The 23,611-nt window shown below is 44.7% G+C and overlaps 1 protein-coding gene across 1 annotated transcript in view; it reads left to right on the top strand.

The window, feature by feature from the left end:
• Positions 1-23,611, top strand: part of tmtc1 (transmembrane O-mannosyltransferase targeting cadherins 1) — a 120,382-nt gene that overhangs the window by 81,247 nt on the left and 15,524 nt on the right. Inside the window, exons 8-10 of the mRNA XM_030046228.1 lie at positions 7,080-7,201; positions 16,422-16,589; positions 18,753-18,866. Coding sequence (XP_029902088.1) covers positions 7,080-7,201; positions 16,422-16,589; positions 18,753-18,866 — 404 coding nt within the window. The remainder of the gene's footprint in view (positions 1-7,079; positions 7,202-16,421; positions 16,590-18,752; positions 18,867-23,611) is intronic.

Raw genomic sequence — 23,611 nt, 5'->3', positions numbered from 1 at the left:
AATGTAATTATAAGAACTCTGTTTGGATGAACTCTCTCTCTTTCTCTCTCTTATCTCAAATTCTACTTCACTGCCTCCCTTTCCCTCTCTTACTGCTCCCTCATCTATCTTAGGTTATTGATCAGGGTTATTGATCAAAGGTATTGATGAGGGATGCGTCCAGTCTCTGTTTACTCGCCTCCACTCCCCTCCCTTCACTTTCCTTTCTCTTTTTTATTGCAGCATCGATACACTTTTGCCCCCCTGAGTCCCTCCCAACACACACACAGAAAGATTTGGATCCTCTTTGTCTTTCTTCCTCTCTCTCTCTCTCACACACACAGTCGAAACGCATTACGCCTCTCCCTCTCGTGCACATCACACACAGCCGCTTGTAAAGACTGCATAAATGAAGCACAGGAAACGGGCATTTTTGTCTTTTAAATAACAGCGTGAAGGTCTTGCATCCAGAAAAGAAAAACAGAACACTTTGAGAACAGGTTTGTCAGGCCGCAGTCGATTTCCAGTAGAAAGCTGCAGCAGAAAAGACTCAAATGGGGCAAAAGCAGCAGACCTGCGGCAGGCTCAGGGAAATGTAGGGCGTGTGTGTCGGCTCCAGATACATTTTAAATCAACTTGAGCCAAATTTCTATGCTCGCCTGTGCTCCCCCAGTTTGAGTGTCTTGCACAATGCAAGATTTTAAACAAGTGGAACAGGTCGTCCCTCGCAAATGATGCAGGCATACCTGGGGCCAGACTGGAGCAAGATGCATCATCCCTCCCTGAGACAGCACATTTAAGTTAAAAAAAAAAAGTTTGACCTGTAATCTTGGTGTCCTCAATAAAACAGTTGGAACAGTTGGACTTACTTTGTAATTTTAAATCACATTTGTTTTATTTTCCTTGTCTATAATATTTCTCTAGTAATTCAGTGGTATGACTGTTGCTGGAAAATATGCGCACTGTTCGTCACTGTAAGAAAAAACCCCAGCAATAAAACTGAACCCTCACTGTAGGTTTACTCGTATCTAAGCGGTTGAATTGTTTACATTTCAGGTTTCTTATGAGAGCTTTATTTGACCAGACATACCTGTTTTCTGTCTCATTATGCCGACAAAGCTGCACTGTAATTCAAATCGGGCGGCAATTAAAGTCTTTACGCAGCTGGCTCGGATTTTAAACGCTCAAATATGTTTGTATGACTCTGTTGCATTCGAGTGATTATAATTGCTTTGATTATCATGAATGTGGTCTGTCAACACCGAAACCTGCGCCAGTGCGTTTTCTGATTGACAGAAAGATGGAAAGAAAGGAAATTGGGAGTCGGGTACAGCCCTAGTTTTAACTCTTAATTACACATAAGAATGAGCACTAATGTAACAGCTGTGGATATGTGAAGTAGTACTTTAGGGCCTTTGAAAGCTAGATTTCTAGTTTTTACCTTTAATTATAGCACCTCCTTCAGGCTCATCAGTGTAATTTGTGCAGCAGGAGAACAAAATGCATCATCCATCCACGTGTCATCATCAAAATTAGGCCGGTAATTGGTTTAATTTTGACTAAACCAAATTACCAAATGTAAGTTATGATTATTGGCAAAACACTGGTGACTGTTCATCTCCAGTCATCCAATCCTGGCGTATCTCAGCCTGTTTAGTATGCGACCGACTGGGAGTCTCTCTGTGTTTGGGCCTGTTTTCTTGGTCCTGTGATTTCACAAAGAAACACCAAAAGTCTATTGTCGAATTTTTAACTTTGCCGGCCATTCTGCTGACCTGCTGGAACAAGGTGAGGGGGTTCGTCAGGCGGGACTATGTGGATTTTTCTCTCAGGAAAGATATTGCCTCTTTTATTAAGCTGCAGAATGAGAGGGGAAGCTCTGATGGGTTGTGTTTAAATGTTAATTGTACCTGCGAGGGCTGTCGGCTCTGTGGATATTGTTATTGTTGCTTGTGTGCGCGTGCGTTTATGTGTGTGGGGGTTGGTGAGTTTTTAAGGTCATTATACTTCCCTTTTTCCTCTGCTACGCTGTGAGATGGTGCATGAATCGAGAGTTAAAGTCTCTTTCTCTCTCTCTCTCTCTTTGACTCCCATACACACGCACACACACACACACAGACGCCTGCACACGCCTGCACACACCCTACCACCCTCAAACTGCATGTGGTTGTCAGTATGAATATGTTTCTACAAGCCCTGTGACCCTCTGTTGCTGGAGAGTTGCTCTGTTCTGTATAATGACCACACCGATGACCCCGCCACAACCTCAGGAAGTAATTGGCGTGTCGGTGTGTCTCCTCCTGCCCTCGCCCTCGACCTCGGGAAGTGATTGATTCGGCGATAACGGCCTCGCGGACTTCAGAGCATCGGCGGCTTCAAACCATAACTTCCTTCCTGCTTTTATGTTCGCTTTAAATGAGCTCCGCTTTGGTTCATAACACCCTGAGGAACAGACATATAGGACCAGCTCTGCAGAGAGGCTGTCTTTGACTTGCAGGATTGCACACACACACACACACACACGTACTCATACGCACTCACACACATGCGCACACGCATGACTATGTTTGGAAACTGGCGGGGAACGATGGCATGGGAGGCTTTTGGCAGTGACTTCTGCGTACTAGGCTCGGATTGCATGACTACAGAATGTTCTGCTTTTACGTGTGTGTGTGCGTGTGTGTGTGTGTGTGTGTGTGGTCATTGTGTGCATGTGTCCATCTTTGTGTGTGCATGTTTTTGTCTGCATCTCTGTTTGTGCAGCCAGTGTCTGTGTGGCTGTGCCTGCATGTTTATGCTCCAGTGCCAGTGGTCAGTTTGTTCATGTGTGTGTGTGTGTGTGTGTGTGTGTGTGTGTGCACGTGCGTGGGGTGCCAGGCCATCTGTGGTTCTGGCTGGCCTCTGCGGCGTGGGCGGCGGGTCTCCGGACAGTTTCTGGCTTCTTTTCCTGGATGGTCCTGCTGGGTCCGCCGGGCCTGAAGCATGGCCTCCTCACACAGCCTGGACCAGTGGCTCTTACTGGGCCACCAGGTGCTGGACTGGAGACACATTCCTCTACATCGAGGAGGAGGAGGAGGAGGCGGGGATGAGATGGGCGAAGAAAGACGGGGAGAGGAAAGGATGACAGAAGAGGGAGGAGATGGAGAAATGAAGGGAGGAGAGCAAAGGGGAGACGCTGGAGTGGTAGAGGAAATGTCAGCAGAGGAGCAGAAGATTTGAGAACATGAATGCTCCTGTTGCAGAATTCATCCAGACTTGTCGTGTTTGGGATGGAGGGTTAGCTCTCTTACCTGATTCACTGTCTGGCTCGCTTGTTTTTTTGTGTATCTGCACTCTACTGAGTACACTCTTCTAGTTTTTCTTCAACAGGATGATATGGTGTTCATATTCCTTACAGTGTTGGGAGGCTAAAATGCAGCTCTTGCTTATTGTTGTCTGTCCTTACGTTGCATCAACAGCAACATCCCATATTTGTGGCGTGCGACTATGTATGGAGGGTCAGCCGATTTTTGTAAAAATGCTTACAGCGTCACAGTGGCGGTGTTGCAACAACTGGCCGGATCATCGCTAAGTATCCCAATGTAAAGAAAGTAACCTACCCAAACCCTTTATTTATCTATCTATCAGCTGCTTTATCTATGTGTCTGCATAAACAGTATACTGCATCACTATGGCAACAGCCGAGACTCCGTTCAATCAAACCGTTTCGACTGCAGGAAGCACAAACTGACCGATCACACGGTACCGGCCCTCCTTAGTTACTGTTGCTAGGTCAGACAAGCTTTACGTGCTCACACTTATATAGATATCGGATCTCACAGCTGTCTGTGGACAAACTGGAGGCATGTTGTTTGGTCTTGTTTTGTTTTGGGGGCTTCCAGGGAGGAAATAAAAAAAAATACTGCTCCATTGTTTAGTCCCTCCAGATTGTGTGTGTGTGTGTGTGTCCCTGCTGCATGTACCGCAGGCACATTTCACCAATTGTTTTTTTTTTTTTCTAAGCAACAGCATAAACCAGTGAAACTTTCATTCATTCAAATCTGTAGGGAAATTGAATGAACTGGCCTTCACCCCCCGAGTCAAAATATTGAAACAGGTTCTCGGTAGTTGCACAGCAGCGGGACTGAAACACGGCCAGCGACTCCCACGTGCGTCTGTGCAGCGCTGCTAGCTGAACAAGGCAGCAGTAAACACATCGTCCCCCCGGGCCCGTCAGTAATAAGTACGTCACCTTGTTTTGAAGTGTAATTGTAGCTTCTCCTTGAGCGAAAAACTTCTGGTAAACAATGGTGGGATGCATCACTCCCCACATCAGAGCAAATATCTCATGAGTAATGTCAGTGATATTATCCATGGTGCTGTATCACACGCGATATCACTTTCAAGGGCCCGGTGGATTCAGGTACTAATAAATGAAGAGAGAAAGAAATCAATAATGAATAGAGAAATGAATACTTGATAAGTGAAATTGATGGAAGAGTCAAGAAACATCAATGAAAAGAGCAGCCAATACACTGAGCAACTAATAGATGGAGAGGGAATCAAACAGACGAACAAAAAAAACTAATTAATGATCACAAGGACTTACTGATGAAAAGAGAGACTAAGAGATGAATGTAGAAATTCACAGAGAAAAACACAGGAACGGATTCATGAACCGATAGATGGACAGAAAGAGACTTGACAGATGAGAAGGACAGGAAGGACGAGGGAGGCGCTGAGAGTGAGGGGGTGAACGATGGAGGTGAGGGAGAAGAGAGGGAGAAGCGGGACCGCCGTCGCCACGGTAACAGAGCACCGACCCGGACACCGGATCCGTCACTTTCCGACCGAATCAGGACAGAGGAGAGGAGGATGGAGAGACAGAGCGGGAAGGACGGGGAGAGTGTTCCCAGAGGGCAATGTGCACATTTTTGCAGACAGGAGCGGTGTGCAAAAAATAACTCTGTATTATTATTATTATCATTATTGTTAACTGGAATCACAAATAGACTAATCCACCGAGGTTGTCACCCTCTTCCACTCTGTGAGCATGAAAGCAGGTGTATACATACACTCAGCGGCCACTTTATTAGGCCCACCTGCACAATCTAATCCAGTCCAATCCAACTGTTGTGCCATAAAGTTTCCTTCCCTGCTGCCTTTAATGCTCCGGTTTTCTTCTTGTCACAGTAATAGAGGTGTTCATGCAGCTCTATGTTTGGCATTGAGCTCATAGTTAGTGCTGCTGTTGGACTGGACTGCATTTTATTGAGAGCTGTTTCCACTATTCTGTCCCACCTCATTGTAAATAAATTGGGAGGACAAAAAATTAGAAACCCCAGTTCAATATGATGTAGTCCAGTACAAGACCTCTGCAAAGTGCAACCTCAGTAATAAACACAGAATTAAATTTACATATTCTTAACAAAAACTGAGCATCATAAAATTTCTTATAAGGTAGAATTTATGGCAGAGCTGCTGCACTGAACTGCATCAGACTGTACAGGTGGAGCTGATGAAGTGGACACTGAGTGTGTGTCATAAAACAAATGACGGGGATTTGTACTGAAAAGAAAAACGGTGTTTTCAAAAAAAAATCCAATCTGGTGAGTGCTTTCAGATTTTTTTCTTCTTTTTTCTCTCATATACTTATTTAACAAAATATGGTCATTAATGACAAAAAACGAGAGAAATCAACTCCTAAGGCGAGTACAGTGTGATGCTGATGCTGAGCTTCTGTTATTGCTTTGTGGAGATGATGTGTCTGTACAAGTCTGATTTGAATTGCATCTCAAAATCATCTTTTTTTTAAGCTGTTCAGCCTTAATATGATGAATACCAATCTGACTCCAATCTGAATAAGCAAAAAAAAAAAAAAAAAAAAAAAAAATCACATTGGGCCTGGCAGTCTGAACAAGTGCTTACACTCCTTACGTCTCCAAGATGAATCATTTGCATAAAACAAAATCTCCATTCAGTCATCAAAAGGAAAACTCAGAGAACTGGTGTCGTTCCCACTGCGCGCGCGCGTGTGTGTGTGTGTGTGTGTGTTTGCTCAGCTGTCTGTCATATCTGTCCACAATTACCATATCTGTGTTCATATTAGTGCTGTAGCTCGCAGCTTGTTTGTGTGTATTCATGTGAGGATAATATTCAGGCTGTTAGCGGTCTGGAATCATATCAGCAGCTCTCACTGTGTGTGTGTGTGTATGTGTGTGTCTTGCTGCATGGGTCTATAATATTTGGTCCATTACCAGCCCATGATGCTATCAGTGGCTCTCATTTTATTTGTGCATGCTCATGTGTTTATAATGTGTTTGGTATTACCAGTGTCAGATCGTATCACCGCCTGTCAGTGTGTTTGTGTTCATCTGTCTGTAATATTCAGGCCATTATCCGCCCAGGATCATATAAGGGCCTCTCATTGTGTGTTTGTTTGTGTGTGTGTTCATCGTGAGTGTATATTATCACTTCAGGTCCACTCCAGTCAGGATAATGTCAGTAGTTGTCAGTGGACTCGTCTGCACTGCCGGGCCACACCGAACGAGACGCCGTTCGGAGCGACGCTAATCAACACTTGAGTTTTCTGGGTCTCGTTACCGCTAATGAGCCAATCCACTGAACCCAGCAAGAGGCCGCTGCTCCAGCCAATTACAGCCCTGTTTGTTCAAATAAACACAGCTACGGTGGAATAACATGGAGGCAGAGGAGACAGGGGCTGTGGGCATTATTAAATATGAATGGGTTTAGATATGGGGACTATAGAAAACAGAATTAACTGTAATAATGATAAGTCGATTGCCTTAATTGCTTCCCAATCGCACAGATGATTGTTAATATTTAAGGCAGATTGGTCACGGCTGCTCAGCGACTGTGTGTGTGTGTGTGTGTGTGTGTGTGTGTGTGTGTTGGCAGTGTCTGAATGGCAGATATTTAACATTCATAATGAATGTGCTTCTCAGCCATGCTGTTTGAAGCTGCTACACTCTCGGCGCCTTTTGAGTTAGTTTATTGAAAAATTTAATGTGAGATTTGTTTGCCATGAATGTGCTCTCTCTTTCTCTGTCTCACTCTCTCTCTCCCTCTCTCTCTCTCTCTCTCTCTCTCTCCCTCTACAGAAGCAGGAGAGCAGGGAGGTCTTGGTGGGGATTTTGTTCCTGGTGTTTCCTTTCATTCCTGCCAGTAACCTTTTCTTCAGGGTGGGATTTGTGGTGGCTGAGAGGGTGCTGTACATGCCCAGGTGAGTGTGTGTGTGTGTGTCTGTGTTTGTGTGTGGCCCACCTGCACTCATGGATTTATCTCTGTGTGTTCATGGAACTCCAGATCAGTCATTTCTAGTCACATTATCAATTGAAAATAGCAAATAAAGACTATTTCTTGAAAAAAATGTCCCACATTTTAGATATTTCCTCGGTTCACCACGTAAACATGTTTGCATTTTTGTTGTGCACTGTAGTATTTACTCCATGCACGACTTAGGAAAGGCAGAACAACATAACAAGTCTCAGTACCTAAGTGATACTAAGGCATAGAAGGATAGGTTTGGGATTTTTCAACCCATTTGTGCGCCTTTGATTGTGCTTTGCATTTCCCGTTTTCAAAAAAAAAAAAAAAAAAAAAAAGGAAAAAATTTGCAAACCAACCTTTTGTTTGTGATTTGAAATGCAATTCAAATTGGATTTCTACAGATGCATCTGAGGCTACATCCACAAAAGGACAATTTGGGGAAAAAACAGGAACTTTTTTTGGTCACCAAAAGTTTTTTAGAGTTTTTTTTCTGGGCTCCATAAGCCATTATGAATATTCATTTTGAAAACAGGAATTAAATGCATCTTCAAATTGTCCACCACCTCACCGCTAGCTTTAGTGACGAAAAATATACCACTCTGCACAGTCCAGGGCGCTCGTTTTCAGCCTCAAAACCAACATAAATGTCATCTTTGAAAGCATAAATCTCAGTCCAATATGTTTTTAATTTGTCAGAAAATTAAAAGACTGAAGTTCTGAGGTCCGCGTTCAAGTAAATGCAGCGTCAGCAATGTTAGTGGCCGAACGCTGTGGATCCTAATACTAACTAAAACCTGTTAGAGTGCTGTTTGCTGCTGTTTGTCCACCAATATTTTGGACAATTCGAAGACATATTTGGTTGTGCTGCAAGTTTGCCGTTTTCAAAAAGGATGTTTATAATGGCTTTTGAAGCTGAAAACGAGCGCCCCGTCGAGCGATTTAACAATTTAATAATCCTGTGTGTCATTTCAAAAACACTCCTTTAAACTGTGGAGAGCGCTTGATATGTTTGAGTGTGTGTGTGTGTGTGTGTGTGACCATCTGTAAGTCCTTAAACTGAGGAGAGGTTGGCTCATGTTATTCCCAGCTGTTCTTCACGCTGAAGTCAAGAAAAGAACGTCTCTCCTGCTTTCCTCCTCTGCTCTCAGGCTGATTATCATTCTCTCCAGCACTCCCTCTCTTACACTTTCATTTTCTTTCTATCTCCCGCTTGTCCCCATTCCCCTCGTCCCTCCATCTCCATCTCATTCCCCCCGGCTCTCTCTCTTTCCATCAGTATCTTCCCTCCATCTCCCACTTCAGGGTACATTTGTCGTCTCCCAGTCCTCCGTTGGCTCCAAAGGTCCCTTCAGTCTTTTCCAAGGGCTTTCGTTAATCCCTATCCATTTCGGGTTCTTTATCCATACGTCTGTGAGAAAAGTGCCTTTTGCTTGTACAATCTGCCCTTCTCTTTCTCTATGTCTCTCTCTCTCTCTGTGTATTTGTTTGCCTCTCCGCCACTGCCTATCTCTCACTCTTTCCTGCTCTTTTTCTCTCTCTGACTCTGCTGGTTGTTAATTCTGCCATTTTTTTTTTTTTTTAATTTTTGGAGTGTATAGATGTTCCTAGGGAATCACAGGCTCCATAGGGGCCATGGGTGACCTTGATGAGGCTCAGAGGGCCTCTAGGGGCCACATACACACACATAGAGTGAACAGTCTTTCCCAGCAGGGGGCTTTAGCTGCCGGAAGATGCCCTCAGGGGGAAGAGCTCAGGAAAATCCCCCGACTTGATCTGGCTCTGCGCTCGCTTAACCTCCTGCATGGCTAATTGCAGCGTAACTCTCAGCAGACTCTCCTGCCACCTCCACCGCTCCCTTCAAAGAGCCACTCCGCTCTCTGTGCTGGGGCTGGATACTGAACGTATATACTTTTATGGCACGACTGAATTGCTTCAATACTATGGAATATCAAAAGATGCCATGGTACCGAAATTTGGTACTGAGTCACACAGTGCTGGTGATTGGCTGTCTAACGTTACATGTCATAGAGGTATGCGGGAAAAACACTGCATTACACCAAGAGACGGTATAAAAATGATTTTATACTCTCTCAATACAGCTAATGGGCTGCTGTGCACACACCAATTTAAAAAAAAAAAAATTGCTGTGTTTATTGTTTCCAAGACTTATCAAAGAAATCCCCCCTCTTTTGATCAAATTGGACAGTAGAGAAGAAAAACAACAGCGACACACTGTAGGGCATCTTCCCGCTTTGTGCTTTGCCACTTAAGCTGCCGACGTCCTAGGCAACTTTACCGAGGATTTTCAGTCTTTGCCTTCATTTGCACAGCCTTAAGAGAGTCTTTAAGTATTCACTGGAGACACCATTTGTGCAGCGTGACACTCCAGCGATGCCGTTTCATGGCAGCCTGAGTTTGATTTTGTCCTAGGGGTGGGCCCTCATGACAAAACAGCCGAAAGCCGACGGGATCATGAGCAGAAATTCGTGCACAAGCAGCTCTTCTTCTGTGTTTCTGAGGACTGATGCAGCCACTCTGATTAAACGAGAATAGCATCCCCGAAGAATCGTGTGTTGTGGTGTAGACATCATCAGAGGGAGAAGCTAATTGAGCTGTGGAGGGAATGCCAACGCCGACTTGATGTTTCAAGTCCGTTAAGCAGCCGGTGGCGGTGACGTGCCGTTTAGTCTGCCGCCAACAACTGTAAAAATACACGAAGAAGATACTGTTCTGAGCGGAAACATGGAGATTACCATCCCTGAGATTCCTAGCTGTCAAATGTGACGCCCTCGAAGGACAGAAAGCACCGTGGGACTCAACAAACTGCAGTTGTTAAGTGTGACATGCTCTCTAAGTACGAGTTGCAGCGAAGTGGGAGAGAGTCACCCGGTGTGTCTCTAGCATTATGTGGCGTTCGAGGCGCCCTGTCAGGAGTGCGAGGCGGCTGGAGCAGAAAACATCTGTGCACAAAACTCACACTGAAAACAATTAGGAAAGACTGCCCTCTGCTGCCAAACATGCATTCTGATTGATCAGGCTGTTATACATTTGAAAAAAAAAAAAAAGACTGGAGATGGAAGAGAAAATGTCCCTCCCGTCCTCCAACTCCGCTACCCCCCCTCCCTCTCTCCTCCTCCTCTGCCAATTAACTCTGCTAATCTTCTCCCCTCTTAGTTTGACAAGGGAGTTTCTCTTGCAAAGTCGTGTGCATAGGCCGGCGGCAGGATTAGCAGTGATTTCCATGCAGACAGGTTTCCCTGCCTGGAGGGTGATTCAGGGAAGGTGGGGAGGGTGATATCAGCCGCACAACACCCTGCAGACCTCAACCGCGGAGTCAACTCCAAAACAGCACAGCTCAGCACTGCAAAGCAAAGCATGACAGATCACAGCAGAGTGCAACACATTACTATCTGCAGCGTGTTATCCTACATGAGTGAGAGGGGGGTAGATAGCGGCGCGGCGCAGGTATGTGCCTACTGTAGCAGCCCCCGCCTTAAAATGATAACTTCCCACTGTGCTCAAGGGGCTGCATGCATATGAATGCGTTTGTGAGTGTGTGTTCCAGTGTGCATTCCCTCGTGCGGCGGAGGCTTCTGGAAAATGAGTGAAGCAGAACAGGACAGAAAAGGAAAAAAAAAAAAAAACCCAAAAAACAAATACTGTCGCCCTCCCCCGCTCCGACCTTGCTGTTGGGTTTCCGTGGCGATATGTAAGCAGGGTTTTGTTAAACAGCGGTGTTGCCGCTTGTTAGAAGAAAGAAGAAAGTCTCCGCGATGAAGGGAATAATTTGGCTGCACAAACAACGCGGCTCAGAGCAGCGGAAATGTTCCACTGGAGGCAAAGACAGACTTTACAGTACAGAGAAGAGGTGCTGAATCACACGAGATACCATCACTCTCATCCTGCACAGTTTTTAACACCCACGCACACACTCTCTCCAGCTCTGTCACTTTCCCTCAAACTCACTGAACGCCACATAAAAGTAGAACAGGCAGAAATACACACACTGCCTGTGCTTCTACCTTTATGGGGACCTTCCAGTGGCTAAATTTATGCCCTACCTCGAACTGTAACCTGTGCTCTTGACCATGACATGCTTAACATTGACCCAAACCAAATTTTAAATCCAACTTTAAAGTCACCCTCCAGTCATTCATTAAACCTCTGTTCATCGGTATTACATATTTCTCAATTTTTTCATGAAAAAATATACCCCAGTGCGTTAAATGTAACTCAAAATGTTACCCTCATTAAAAATGCGCAGATCTATGAATATGCAAATAGGCCCCGCCCAGCGCCCTGCCTGCTGGCACACCGGCTCGTAACCAGAGCTCTGTTCACAGAACGAGTAAGTCTAGTCCCATGACAGTCCTCAATATTGTGCCATATTTGAAAATCAAACCATGAAAAGAAAAAAAAAAACAGCGAATCTCTTAGTTACACTAACATTGCTCACGTGAAGCAGCCATTGCGAGTTGGTCTTGTAGATTTTTGTTTGGGAAAACAAAACATGATCAGTAGTCCAGCGCCAGCACTGTGACTGGCAGAGCTGGAGCTAACGATATGCAAAGCACCACTCCATCAATTGACAGGATTGGCTGTCAGATTATTGACGTAGCAAATCCATGTGGCCCAGGGTCCGTCTGAATCTCAGATTGTAGGGTGAACACACACCTCCACCTTCAGTAAAGGAGTGTGAAAAGCACCTCTCTAGTGACACACTTTGCACAGATACAAGTCAGTATAGTCAAGCTCAGACATTGTAGAGAACATAAACATAAGAACAACACTTTTTTGAGTGGAGTGGGACTTTAACCTCAATCTGACCTGCCATTTCAAGAGCTGAGGACTGAGAAAAATGCCTTTACTTTGCAAAAGATAAATGATTTTCACCATCTAAAACTGAGACTCGTTCTAGACCGTACACACACACACACACACACACACACACACGCACGCACACAGTCAACACTCAAGCTGGGTGATACTATCTGAATGGGATGTTTTTCAGCAGAGAATTAGCGTAGGCTAATCTCATTCTCTGCGATGCTGATTCACTTGCTGTTGGGTTTCAGTGTCACACTCACACACACACACACACAGACACACACATGCATACACACACACACACACCAGTAACTACCTTGTCATTCAAACAAACTGTGCACAGTGTAGAGTCACCTTGCCCGGGCTCAGCAGAGCAGAAACAGGGAGGATCTCCCGCAGCAGCAGCAGCAGCAGCAGCAGCAGCAGCAGCATGTGTCCTATAGGAACAGACACTCTGGGCTGTCCTGTCAGATGTTGACTAGGTTGGCTGTGTACTGCAGTGGTAGCATTCAGGTTCACATCCATGAACTGGCAGAGAATAAGAGTAGATATTTCAGCTATGTATCTGCTGGATTCTGTATCTATTCCTGACTTAACCTCAAACCCCCAGAGTCCCCGGTGTGTCTGTCTCCGCTTCACAATGTATCTATTTATACGTATAAGAGTGTGTGCTGCTCTGTTTCTGACTCGGTGCATCTCCTCGCTGTCCCCGTGTAATGAAGCTGCTGTGGAGGCCAGTGAATCTCTGTGTGACAGCCAAAACAGCCGTAGCTTTTCTGATAAGGATTTCCCCTGACAGTTTCACAAATAGAGCATGCACATTCAATTTGGCGAACAGCTGCAGCACGGACGAAAATGTCAGGGGAGAAATGGTGGAGTCAGAAAAGGATCAATGTTTTAATCCACTTAGCATCATCAGGATGTTCCTGACAAATTCCCCTTCTTTTTGGAGCAGTTATGATAATGTGTGGACTCTAAAGAATTCACTTTAGGCCTTATTTTTTTTTAACAAACTTTGCTGAAAACAAAACATCTGATACTTATTCCTATGCTAACATAAAAACCAGTTAAATACGGTGTGAATATTCCACACTTTTCAGGGTAACAAAAGACTGACATCATATTTTAGCTCCATTGTTAACTCACTAACCAAGTTGCTATCATGGTGGAAACATTAGCTACATTTCCACACAATAGACTCTTTCACATGAAATTGATATTTTGCTTTTAAATATGTATGATTTCATGTCACTTGCAGTTTTACAGGAAGCTCTTCAAAAACGTTTTGCTTAAAAAAAAAAATCAGCTTCAGAAAATTATGGCAGCACAAGTGACACGTAATATGATTATTAAGAATTTGATAAAAGTATGACAAATATTTTATTTAAATTTAGACAATAATAGCAAATCCAAGTTAGAAATGACGATCCAAATGTGTTCTTTGGGTTAGTCAGGTGTCACGGCATTAATATCCAAATTCAAAGGAAAAGATGGTCAAACGTGGCAAAATACGAAAAGTCTCATCTCCAATCTCATTTATGGTTAATAGTTAAACATTTAATCACAGTTCATGGTTCCTTTTTGGCCATGCTTTTTTTTTTTTTTTTCACCAAGGTCGACTGTGCAACATCAAAGGCTGCATTTACATTGCAAGTCTTGATGCCCAGATCGGATTTGCTGCCTGAATCCGATTTTTTTTTTTACTGTGCGGTTACACGTATTTTATCAAGTGACCCATATCTGATTCACGCGATTGCACTTGCCTACAACATCTGAAACATCGCGCATGCCTTGGAACACGGCTTTATTTCTGTAGGTCCCTTTTATTTTCTCCTGAATTTTCTCCTCTCCCCAAAGACTGAGAAGACATCGGACCTCTTCAACTGACCACTGTGCCGAATTTTCCTCCTCATCTCTCATCTTTCTCTGCAGGTTAGCCTCCATGTTCAGTCTGTCGTTTACCGCGTGTTCACTATTTATGCGACAAAATAAGCTCATTGGTCGCAGATTTGATGACGTTAGAAAATCCGATCAGCCCGTTTACACGGCGGTCGCATTGGCACATATCCGATACATATCTGATTTATTCCCACATATGAATGAGGCCTGTATCCGATCTCAAAATATCCGAATGCATGCGCCTTTTTCCTGATTACACTGTCAGCGAGCATATCCGATCTGTGCCACATAAGAGCAAAAAATCGGAATTGGGTCACATTACATTGGCAGTGTAAATGCAGTGTAACTGATTTTAAAGAATCGCTTCGCGCAAAAAACGCAACACAAGTGCATGACTTGAGGTGAATTTGCGGGGCTCATTTTATTCTTAGGATTTTTTTGTTGTTGTTGTTGTTGTTAAATGATAAAGATGTTTCATTCAAGTGGACACAGGTCTCCTCCCTAATTCCTCGGCCAGGCAGCTTCCCTCTGATCGCTTGACAGAAAATACACACACACACACACTGTCTGTGTGATGGAGCTGCAGCCAGACCCGGACAGATACAGGGAGGAATGAATGAATGGAGGGAGGGGTGGAGGTGTCCCCAGGTTATTAAACGCCTATTTGTGAGAAAGCGAGGGAGGAGGAGAGCTGGAGGAGTCTCTGCCCCTCGCTGCGTGTCCTCACCATCCGCTGTTCCTGTCGAGGATGGATGTTCTTTTCTCTCGAAGTCGGCCTCTGTTCGTTCTCCTCTCCACTCTCTCTTGACATTTTCTGCCTGTTTTTTTTTTTTTTTTTTTTTTTTTAATCTCACCCTCTCTCTTTCTGTCTTGCCTTCTTGCCCTCCCTCCTCTCTTTAACACTATTCCTCTGGAGGATAGATCGGCAGACAGACTTAAAATAGCTTGCAGACACCTCCTTCGCTCCTCCTCTCCCTCCCTCCCTCCCTCCACTTTGTCTATCAGTCTTCCTCCTCTCATCCTCTGCCTTGATTCCCTCTCTGTGGACTGTGCTCCCCTCTAATCTTTGCTCATATTTTTCCTGCCTTATCACAGGTTTCAAGTGATGCCAAAGTAAGCCTGGCTTGATATTCTCTCTTGGTGTCTTCCCTTCCATCTATCCTTTTTTTTTTTTTTTTTCCTCCCCTCCTTCGAGGTTTAGATGGAAACTGTGCAGTCGTGCGGAAGGAATGAAAAAGCCCCGCTTGCCTTCAGAGCACGCACACACACTCACACACACACACACACACACACACTGACTCCGGTGTCGTCAGGTGTGTTCAGATGTAAGCATGTTTGAGAGATTCTGTGTGTGTGTGTGTGTGTGTGTGTGTGTGTGTGTGTGTGGGAGAAGGAAAGAGAGAGAGAGAAAGAGAAAATGCATGCCTGCTGAAACCATCATGCAAACACACACCATTTACGCGCAGCTTGTTTACCATGCCATCCCAGGTCAGTGGTGTGTGTCCTCCGTCTCCATGACAACCGGCGCTGCCTGAACTCCAAACAGGAACTGTATGTGTGTGTGTGTGTGTGTGTGTGTGTGTGTGGCCAGTGGGAGTTCCCTGTCCCATTCGTCAGTTTTGGGAGTATGTGTGAGTGTGTGTGTGCGTGTGCTTTGTTATTACATAGCTTTGCAGGGAAAGTGGCGGAGACGCTGTGTTTGTTTGCGAAGCCGCAGCCACCCATGTTGAAAATATGAGCGCCCATGGGACCTCAAGGCATTGTGGGTAAAAGCCTCCCACCCTGCAGTATCATTTTCATGTCCTTTTTGGTGTGCGGGAGAGCCGGTCGGAGCGATGGCACTGACACGGTGTGGATATGAGACAGAGACACGCTCACAGAACATGACTAATCTTTTTCTTTTCTTTTTCTCTCCCTTCTCCTGTTTCTCCATTCTTTTTTTTCAATAACTCCTCATTTCCTTTCATACATCCTTCTTTCCTCCTGCCTCCCAAACTCCCGCTCTCCTCTCCTCTCATCTTTCACCCCTTTTTCCTCTGTTCCCCCTCTCTGTTCTCATCCCTCCATCACCTCCTTTGATTCCCTTTCCTCCCTCCTTCCATGTTTCCTTCCCTCCCTCCCTCCCTCATTTAACACTGTCTAACTTTTTGCCCCTTTCTTTCCTTTCCTCCTCTCTTAATCTTGTCTTCATCCCCTCTTGCTCTCTCTGTTCTTCCCCCTCCTCCTTCATCTTTAATCCTCACCTTTCCTTCCCTGCTGTCGCTCCCTCCCATACTTACCGTCCTCTATTTTTTCCTTCCTTTCTTTTCCTCCCCTTCCTCTTGCTTTGCTCCTTACTCGTGTCCCTTCTCCTTTTTCTTTTTTATATTACATATTATCACCTTCATTTTTTTCTTCCTCTCTCCCCCCACCTTCTCCCACTCCTTCCTCCACCCCCCCCTCCCCAGTATGGGTTACTGTATCCTGGTGGTCCACGGTCTGGGTCGGCTGTGCTCGGTGGTGGGCCGCTGGGGCACCACGGCCCTCAGCGTCTCCATGCTGCTGCTGCTGCTGCTCTTCTCCTGGAAGACGGTCCAGCAGAACCACATCTGGCTCTCCAGGGAGGCCCTCTTCCGGTACAGTGTGTGTGTGTGTGTGAGTGTGTGTGAGAGAGAGAGAGAGAGAGAGAGAGACAGATAATTCATCACCCTCCACCGTCACACCCACACACAAGTATGTGTTTTTGTTTTCATTGTGTCACTGGTACTCCGTGAAAACCACATAACTCCAGTTTTAACTTCAGTTGAGGGATTACACACTTCCTCTGTGGGTGGAGGAAATTCCTCAAAGTGAGGACTGCGGACCCTCGGGGGTCCTTGATGGACTTCCAGGCGGCCGTCGGCAAAACGAGGAGTTCACTAAGATTTACTTCATGAAATCAGTCAACATGGTTCTCACTGATGAATTGTGTGCTTATTCCACCCTTTTTGTCAGCTGAGTCTAAAACATCCTCACCTCAATCAGCCCTCCAATTTGCATCGTGCAGGGATGCAAACAGCGCACCGAAAAGCGCAACTCGCTTTTTTCGTGGCCATTTGGGTGACTTGTGTGAATCGTGCAGATCCGATGAGTTTTTTTTAAAGGGGGGGGTGAACTTATCGATCACAGAATTGCGGACGGAATCGCGGAATTAGCCAAATAAAACAATCTATTTTTAACACGGAATTTGACATAATAACACCTGCATCGGCACAGCACGAGCCAAAAAGCAAAGAAACTTTCTAGCTACAGCAGCGCACTGACACAGATTGTCTAACAAAGTGAAGAGTTCCTACTCTGCGCTATTTTCACTGGCTAACAGCAGCACACTGGCTTAGCTTGTCTATTCAGAGAAGAGGTATCACTTCGGCTTATTTTTCATATTCAATCTGTGTTATCACATGCATACTCCTGCTCATTCATTGGTAGTTGAATTGTTAGGTCTGTTTGATAAGTAATTTACATTTTTAAAACAAATAATAATTTAACATATTGTTAAAAAATTAAATTAAAAAATGTCTGGAGTCACGCTTACTGGTAAACATCCACTCCTTCAAGATAATTTATTATGTTCTACAACTCATAAATATACACTAACACTACATACTGACTTTGAGTAACATATCTCTGTGCCCCCCCCCACCCCCCCACCCCACCCCACCCACCCCCAAGGATCGGAAACTTCTCTCTTTTTTGAGGTCTTGCTGTTTGCATCCCTGATCGTGCACCTTTAATGTTTCTCAAAATTAAGACCACATTTCCCATAAACCCCTTTGCTATTCTTTGCACTACCTGCTCCTTTTGTGCCAGGAGAACAGCGCTTCCCTCCTGTTTTGTACCATGAAGTAATCCAGCAAATTTTCTGCAATATCAGACTCTTGCAATATGAAATGCAGCGCAGAGGCTGGCAGAGGCTGACGCTCCTCTCAGCGAGGGTCTTGTTTGTGTACGGTGATTATGGTAATGTCACCAGCTTAATGCAGTAATGCTTTAGTGATGCTGAAATGCTACACCGAGCAGCGTAAACAAAGCTGAGTCAATAGGAGTTATTACTGACATATGTGTTGCATAAAAACTAAGAACATGCATGGAAAGCGATTTTTTGTGTAGGCGTGGCAGTCGGGGGGTTGTTTGTGTGCATGTGTGTATGCAGAAGGGACTGGTGTGTGTGTGAGTTTGACTGAGCTGGCAATTAGGGAAGATCTCTCTCTCCCTCTCTGCGTCTCTTTTCCCTCTGACTTTACAGTGGAACTAAATTAATCACCATGAATATAAACGAGCAGATTAGTGCACACTGGGATCTGATTGCGTATTAATCATACACACGCGCGCGCACGCGGCGTTCACACGCGACGTGCACACCCTCACACCATGCCTACTGTATATGATGTTGTTAGGCTTGTTATCTGGCTGTCAGAGCGGGCTGCACGCTGTTTATCGATTCATTTATCTGTTCATCCCTCCATCTGTCTGCCTCCACATAACAGATAAGGACCTCAGTGTGCGTTTATCTCTATGTCTCTCTCTCTTCATCCCCTCTCTCTCCCTGTGCCGGTTGTTAACGTTGACTGGAAAAACATAAAGGGTCTTATTTCTTGAAGCTGGCAGAGAGACAGAGAGAGAGAAATGGTGACAGTACTAAAGCCTTGAAGGGTGTTTTCACTTCTCTTCCCTTTGAAACCTTTTCTGCCACAACCTGGAAATGACTCTCTCCTCCTCCCCTTCCTTCCTCCTCTTCCTCCTCCTCTTCCTCTGTTCAGGTCTGGTATCCAGACCCTGCCTCACAACGCCAAGGTCCACTACAACTACGCCAACTTCCTGAAAGACAGCAGTCGGCACCAGGAGGCCATTCACCACTACACCACTGCCCTCAGGTCTGAGCCTACACTCAACCTCTCTCTCTCTCTCTCTCTCTCTCTCCCTCTCTCTCTCTCTCTCTGGGAAAGTCAGGGAACTCAATAAATTCAGTAACTGGGTATTTATTTCAGTTGTGTTCACATTATGTTTGCCCACCCTGCAGAACAAAACAGAATAATGATTTTTAGTAAGACTTCTGAATCTAAAGTGTGTTTAAAAGTTTGGTCAAGGGAAAAAAAATGTCTGTTACGTTTATATAGGTTATGGAAATTCAACACTGTAGCCAAATGATGGAAAAGTCAGTTCATTTTAAATTCTTCTATATCTGCTTTGTATCCGTCAGATGAATCAAAAACACTTTGTATTGGCAAGACTGTTGCCATGGCTCCATGATTATAGCTCAAATGATACTCCCAATTATTTTGACTGGTGTCTTGAATCGACGTCTTGAACTGAAGAACAAAATTCTTCCTGTTTAGCATCTGATGACATTTTGACGGCTTTCAACTACAGAGGAAAGTCTAATGGAAATTTATTGTCGATATGCAAATAATCTGCAGTTATTAATTTGAGGAGATAAAAATGCACTTCAGAGTAATATGCACTTATTTGTGCAGCCTTGCAAGATTCTCAAAGAAGTAATATTAGCAAAACCTCCACCGCATTAATCGTGTAAAGATCATATCAAAACAATATAGAGGAATGCTCCAGCTCCTATTTTTGATATATCAGGCAACCAGTTAAATATATTATTTCAGTGATGGTTGGTTTAAAAAAGAAAAAAAAAAGCATGGATATTTTATTTCCACTATAAATATGAAACTATCCACATTCCTTCTCTTTCTCTGTCTGCGTCTTACTCTCTGAAGTTTTCAGTGCAGTTGAAATATCAATAATCGCCTAACATGGATGACACCATCTTGGCATTTCTAGGGCAATGCCGCTCTACCTGTAAACTATGTGCCTGTCCAGAATGCAGTCCACAGCTGCTGCCAAACCACAGTCGCATGTCAGAACACGACACCACCACCGGCGTTCAGGTTACATCCCCGTCTCCGCCAAGTAAAATCCTCTCAGTGTGGCCCGGTCCGCTCTCACAGCTCAGGTGTCCTCCCTGCTTCCAGATCCACAACAATAAAGTAGTTCAGGTTTCCAGGAACGTCACTGAGAAACTGGAAAAATTTCACAGGACCTGTCTCGTGCAGTGAAAAACCTTAGTGTGAGGAGAAGTTTAAAGGGACAGTTTACCCACAATAGAACAACAACAAAAAAAAATCTCACTTTACCCTAGTCCAGTTTGTCCACTCAGATGGTGTTTGTGTGATTTGGTGAGGTTTCCAGTCTGCCTCTCCTCACCCCAATACACTGGAGCTACATGGGTCTTGAAAAGCTCAACAGCAACAGCTCTTTCCAAAAACAGTGACATGGATATCGGACACAATCCCCAAACCCTCAGGGAAAGAGTTTTTTTTAAAGAGTTTATTTCCTGCCGAAAAACACCTGCAAACTCTGTCAGCCTTAATCTTACTCTTAATTCGTACTCCTTTGTCCTCCTTCATGGTGGTTTAGATACAGTTTGCCATCACAGGATGCAAACAACAGGTGGGCTTTCCCAGTAAATATACAGCAGTTTGTGACTATAGTGCCAATAGATTAAGAGTGTGCATGTTCCTGAGCTATGTTAGATGGATATGTTTGGAAATTACAGCCCTATTTGTGATAAGCCCTGCCTCTTTTCAGCAGTGCTGTCGTCATAGGACACGCCCCTTTTGCGCAGTGAGTGTGGAAAGTTGAATTGTGCTGTTTGACTGTTTGACCAACCTCCTCCACCGGGCTTTGTGACACTACAGCCCTGAAAGTTTTCAGTGAATGGCAGTGGCACACACGAAAAAACAACCCCAATCCCAGTGACACTGTGACCAGTCGGAGGTGTATGGTGTGTTCTGAATGAAGCTTTTTTTTTTTTTTTTGGTTGCAAAAAGGCCATTTTGTCTGTGCAAACACACCAGATTTCAATTTCGTATCTGTTACAGTGTCACTTAAGAGAACATCCACCATTCATTCAGCGACTGTTACCCTAAGTGCCTCGCATTAGCCCAGAGTGCTTAATGTATATTTTTAGCTGGTGGTCCCAGTGGGATATGAGCCATGAAATATGGCATTGTTAGAGGCACATCTACCCACTGAAGCAATTTGAGAGCTAATACTGTTAACCTTTTCCTTGATTGGTACAATTTTTGGATTGGATTGCATTAATGTGCTTAAACACGATGAAATACATGTAAGCAAATTCACACACACACACACACACACACACTTTCTGATGCATACTCTCATGCATGTAATGGCCTTGTTTCAGCTCAATGCGTATGCCCTATTCATCGATCATGCACACACACACACACACATACACACACATATTGCATTAATGAAAGAGGCCATCCATTTGTTCTGCCAGTCGTTGGCAAGGCTTCCTAAGAAACCACAGTGATGGAGAGTCTGCATCCACTCCTCCTCCAGCTTCTCTCTCTCTCTCTTCCCTCTTGTTTTCGCCTGCTCTCTTCTCTCCTTCATTCACATTGCTTCAGATTTAATCAGGCCGCTATTGTCCTGCCATTATATTTATGTGTAAAGGCTTCTTTATTATTGCCCCTCTCTCGTTTTGCTCTCCAGTCTCTCTTTTTGTTGCTCTCTAACTCTTCTTCCAGTTAGTGATTACCTCTCTCTCTTTCTCTGCATTTATTGTTCACTTCTCCGGACAGCTAATTTCTATCTGAAATTCCTCCTTTTCACTGCACTTTCCTATTCTCTCCTTTCTTGCCTCTCCTATTTAAGCCAGTGAAATGTATTTGTGAGCGTGTGTGCACATACGTTCATGTGGGTGTGAATAATGCATGTGTGTGTGCGACAGGTAATGGGGCACTACATACAGCATCTCCAACATCCATCACACTATTCCCAGGTTTTAAATTCCTCCTCCTTTCCATTCATCTTTTCCCTCTCCGGCTTCCCTTCCCCCGTCCATCGGTTCACCCTCTCCGTCATCCTCATCCTCTTGGTCCTCGTCTCTCAGCTCTCTCCCTGGTGTGGCAGGACAGCAGAGGTATGTGCTGCCAGTTTGTGGCGGCTACACAGCACAATGCCTTGCTGCTAATCCAGCCTGTTGTCCTGCCAAAGTCCGGACCAGAGAGCCTGAGCAGCTTTCATCCGGCTCCAAACCACATCGCAGCTCACATTAACCCAGCACCCACAAGACCACTCACTCTCACTTTAATTAATCATCCCCCCCTTCCTTTTCCTTGTTTTTAATTTCTTAAAAGGCCCATCACAGGGAGAGAGATCTCTCTGAATCAATGAAGTTGTATTTTTTTTATCTCTTAAAAAAAATGATACAAAAGGGTTTTTATTGCCCTGTTTTCTCTGGGTGTCTGCTGAATTATCGTACCAGTTGGTTGATGGGTCACTCTATTCTGACTGATTGTGGGCAGAGAAAAAAAAAACTTCAATTGTGCAGTGGTCTCAGTGTTATGTTGCTTAAATGAATTAGGTAGATAGCCGGCATGCAGAATTTAAGTAACATTAATTGCAAATAAGCAGAAAAAAACTCAATGAAATTATCTGAGCTAGCCTTATTCCCGGCTTTCTCCTCTGTACCGAGTAAATAGCCCGGAAGAAGGTTTCCAATTATTGTAGAAAAAGGGAGAACGCTAATAAGACCCCCATTTGAACTTTACCAGGAAAGCTCAGCTTGTTAATCGTCCCAATGACATGTATAATCTCTTCAATAGCATGATTGAATACAGCGTCTTAGAGCTCCTTAATTGGCCGATCATTTGTTTTTGCCTATTAAGAAATGGGGCGAAGGGGGAAATGGAAATGTTTTGTAAAAATGGCTGTTTAAGGAAGTAGGAATCTTAACCACTGACCCCAGCAATGGATGCAGCCGTTCTTCAGGCATCTTTTTTGACATCTTTATTCGTGCAGGCAGACTTTAACCATCTCACATAAAAGTTGCAGTGAATTGGGGAGGCTTGCATAACACAGGCCTCACCTTTTGCACTTTTGCATCTGATATTCTTAAAAACCTGAGACTGACCTTTTACGCTCTTTAGTGGATGTGTGAAGATTTTTGCAAAATGTTATTTGCCAATACCCAGCACTGCTTTTCTGTAGTGAAACGGGTAAGCACGTGAATCTGATTGGCTCTGACAGGCGATGACTGTGAAAGGCTCAGGGCTGGGTTTTCCCGGTCACTGAACTCTATTTGAAACCCTTGGACTTTGAGTGACTTGTTGCTCGCCGTGTGATCGTGAGGTAACAGCGGCGGTCAACAGGTAGCGGCTGTGGCAGCTCAGATCAGTGCCATCCCTGCCATCTGAGTGCCTCCATCAGGTGTTTCCACAGCTGTTCCTCTCGCTGCGCTGGAAAAAAAACGTGACTCGTTAGCCCGTGGAGCACGGTAACCATGGAAACGGTGAAAAGTGTCGCCACAGCGCCTGCTCACCTCTTGCCCCGGGCGTCGTGTCGGGCCTGTGTCTCCGTTATGGGCCTTAACTATAAAAATGGATCGCAATTACACGCTGGTCTTTTATTCCAGTGATTGAGAGCAGCAGTAAATGTCACCGGAGAGGCTGCTGGCTGCAGCTTTCAGACACTCACAGCCGATTTATCTTCGCCATTTGGTGCAGATAACCATCATCACCGTGACAAGGCACTTAGCCCAATCATGATAATGTTACGGTACAGTATGCTTCCTCACGCT

This window comes from Myripristis murdjan, chromosome 23 (genome assembly GCF_902150065.1).
Source record: "Myripristis murdjan chromosome 23, fMyrMur1.1, whole genome shotgun sequence".
NCBI lineage: Eukaryota > Metazoa > Chordata > Actinopteri > Holocentriformes > Holocentridae > Myripristis > Myripristis murdjan.
The sequence above is the reverse complement of the archived record's forward strand: the minus strand, read 5'-3'. Positions and strand labels throughout refer to the sequence as shown.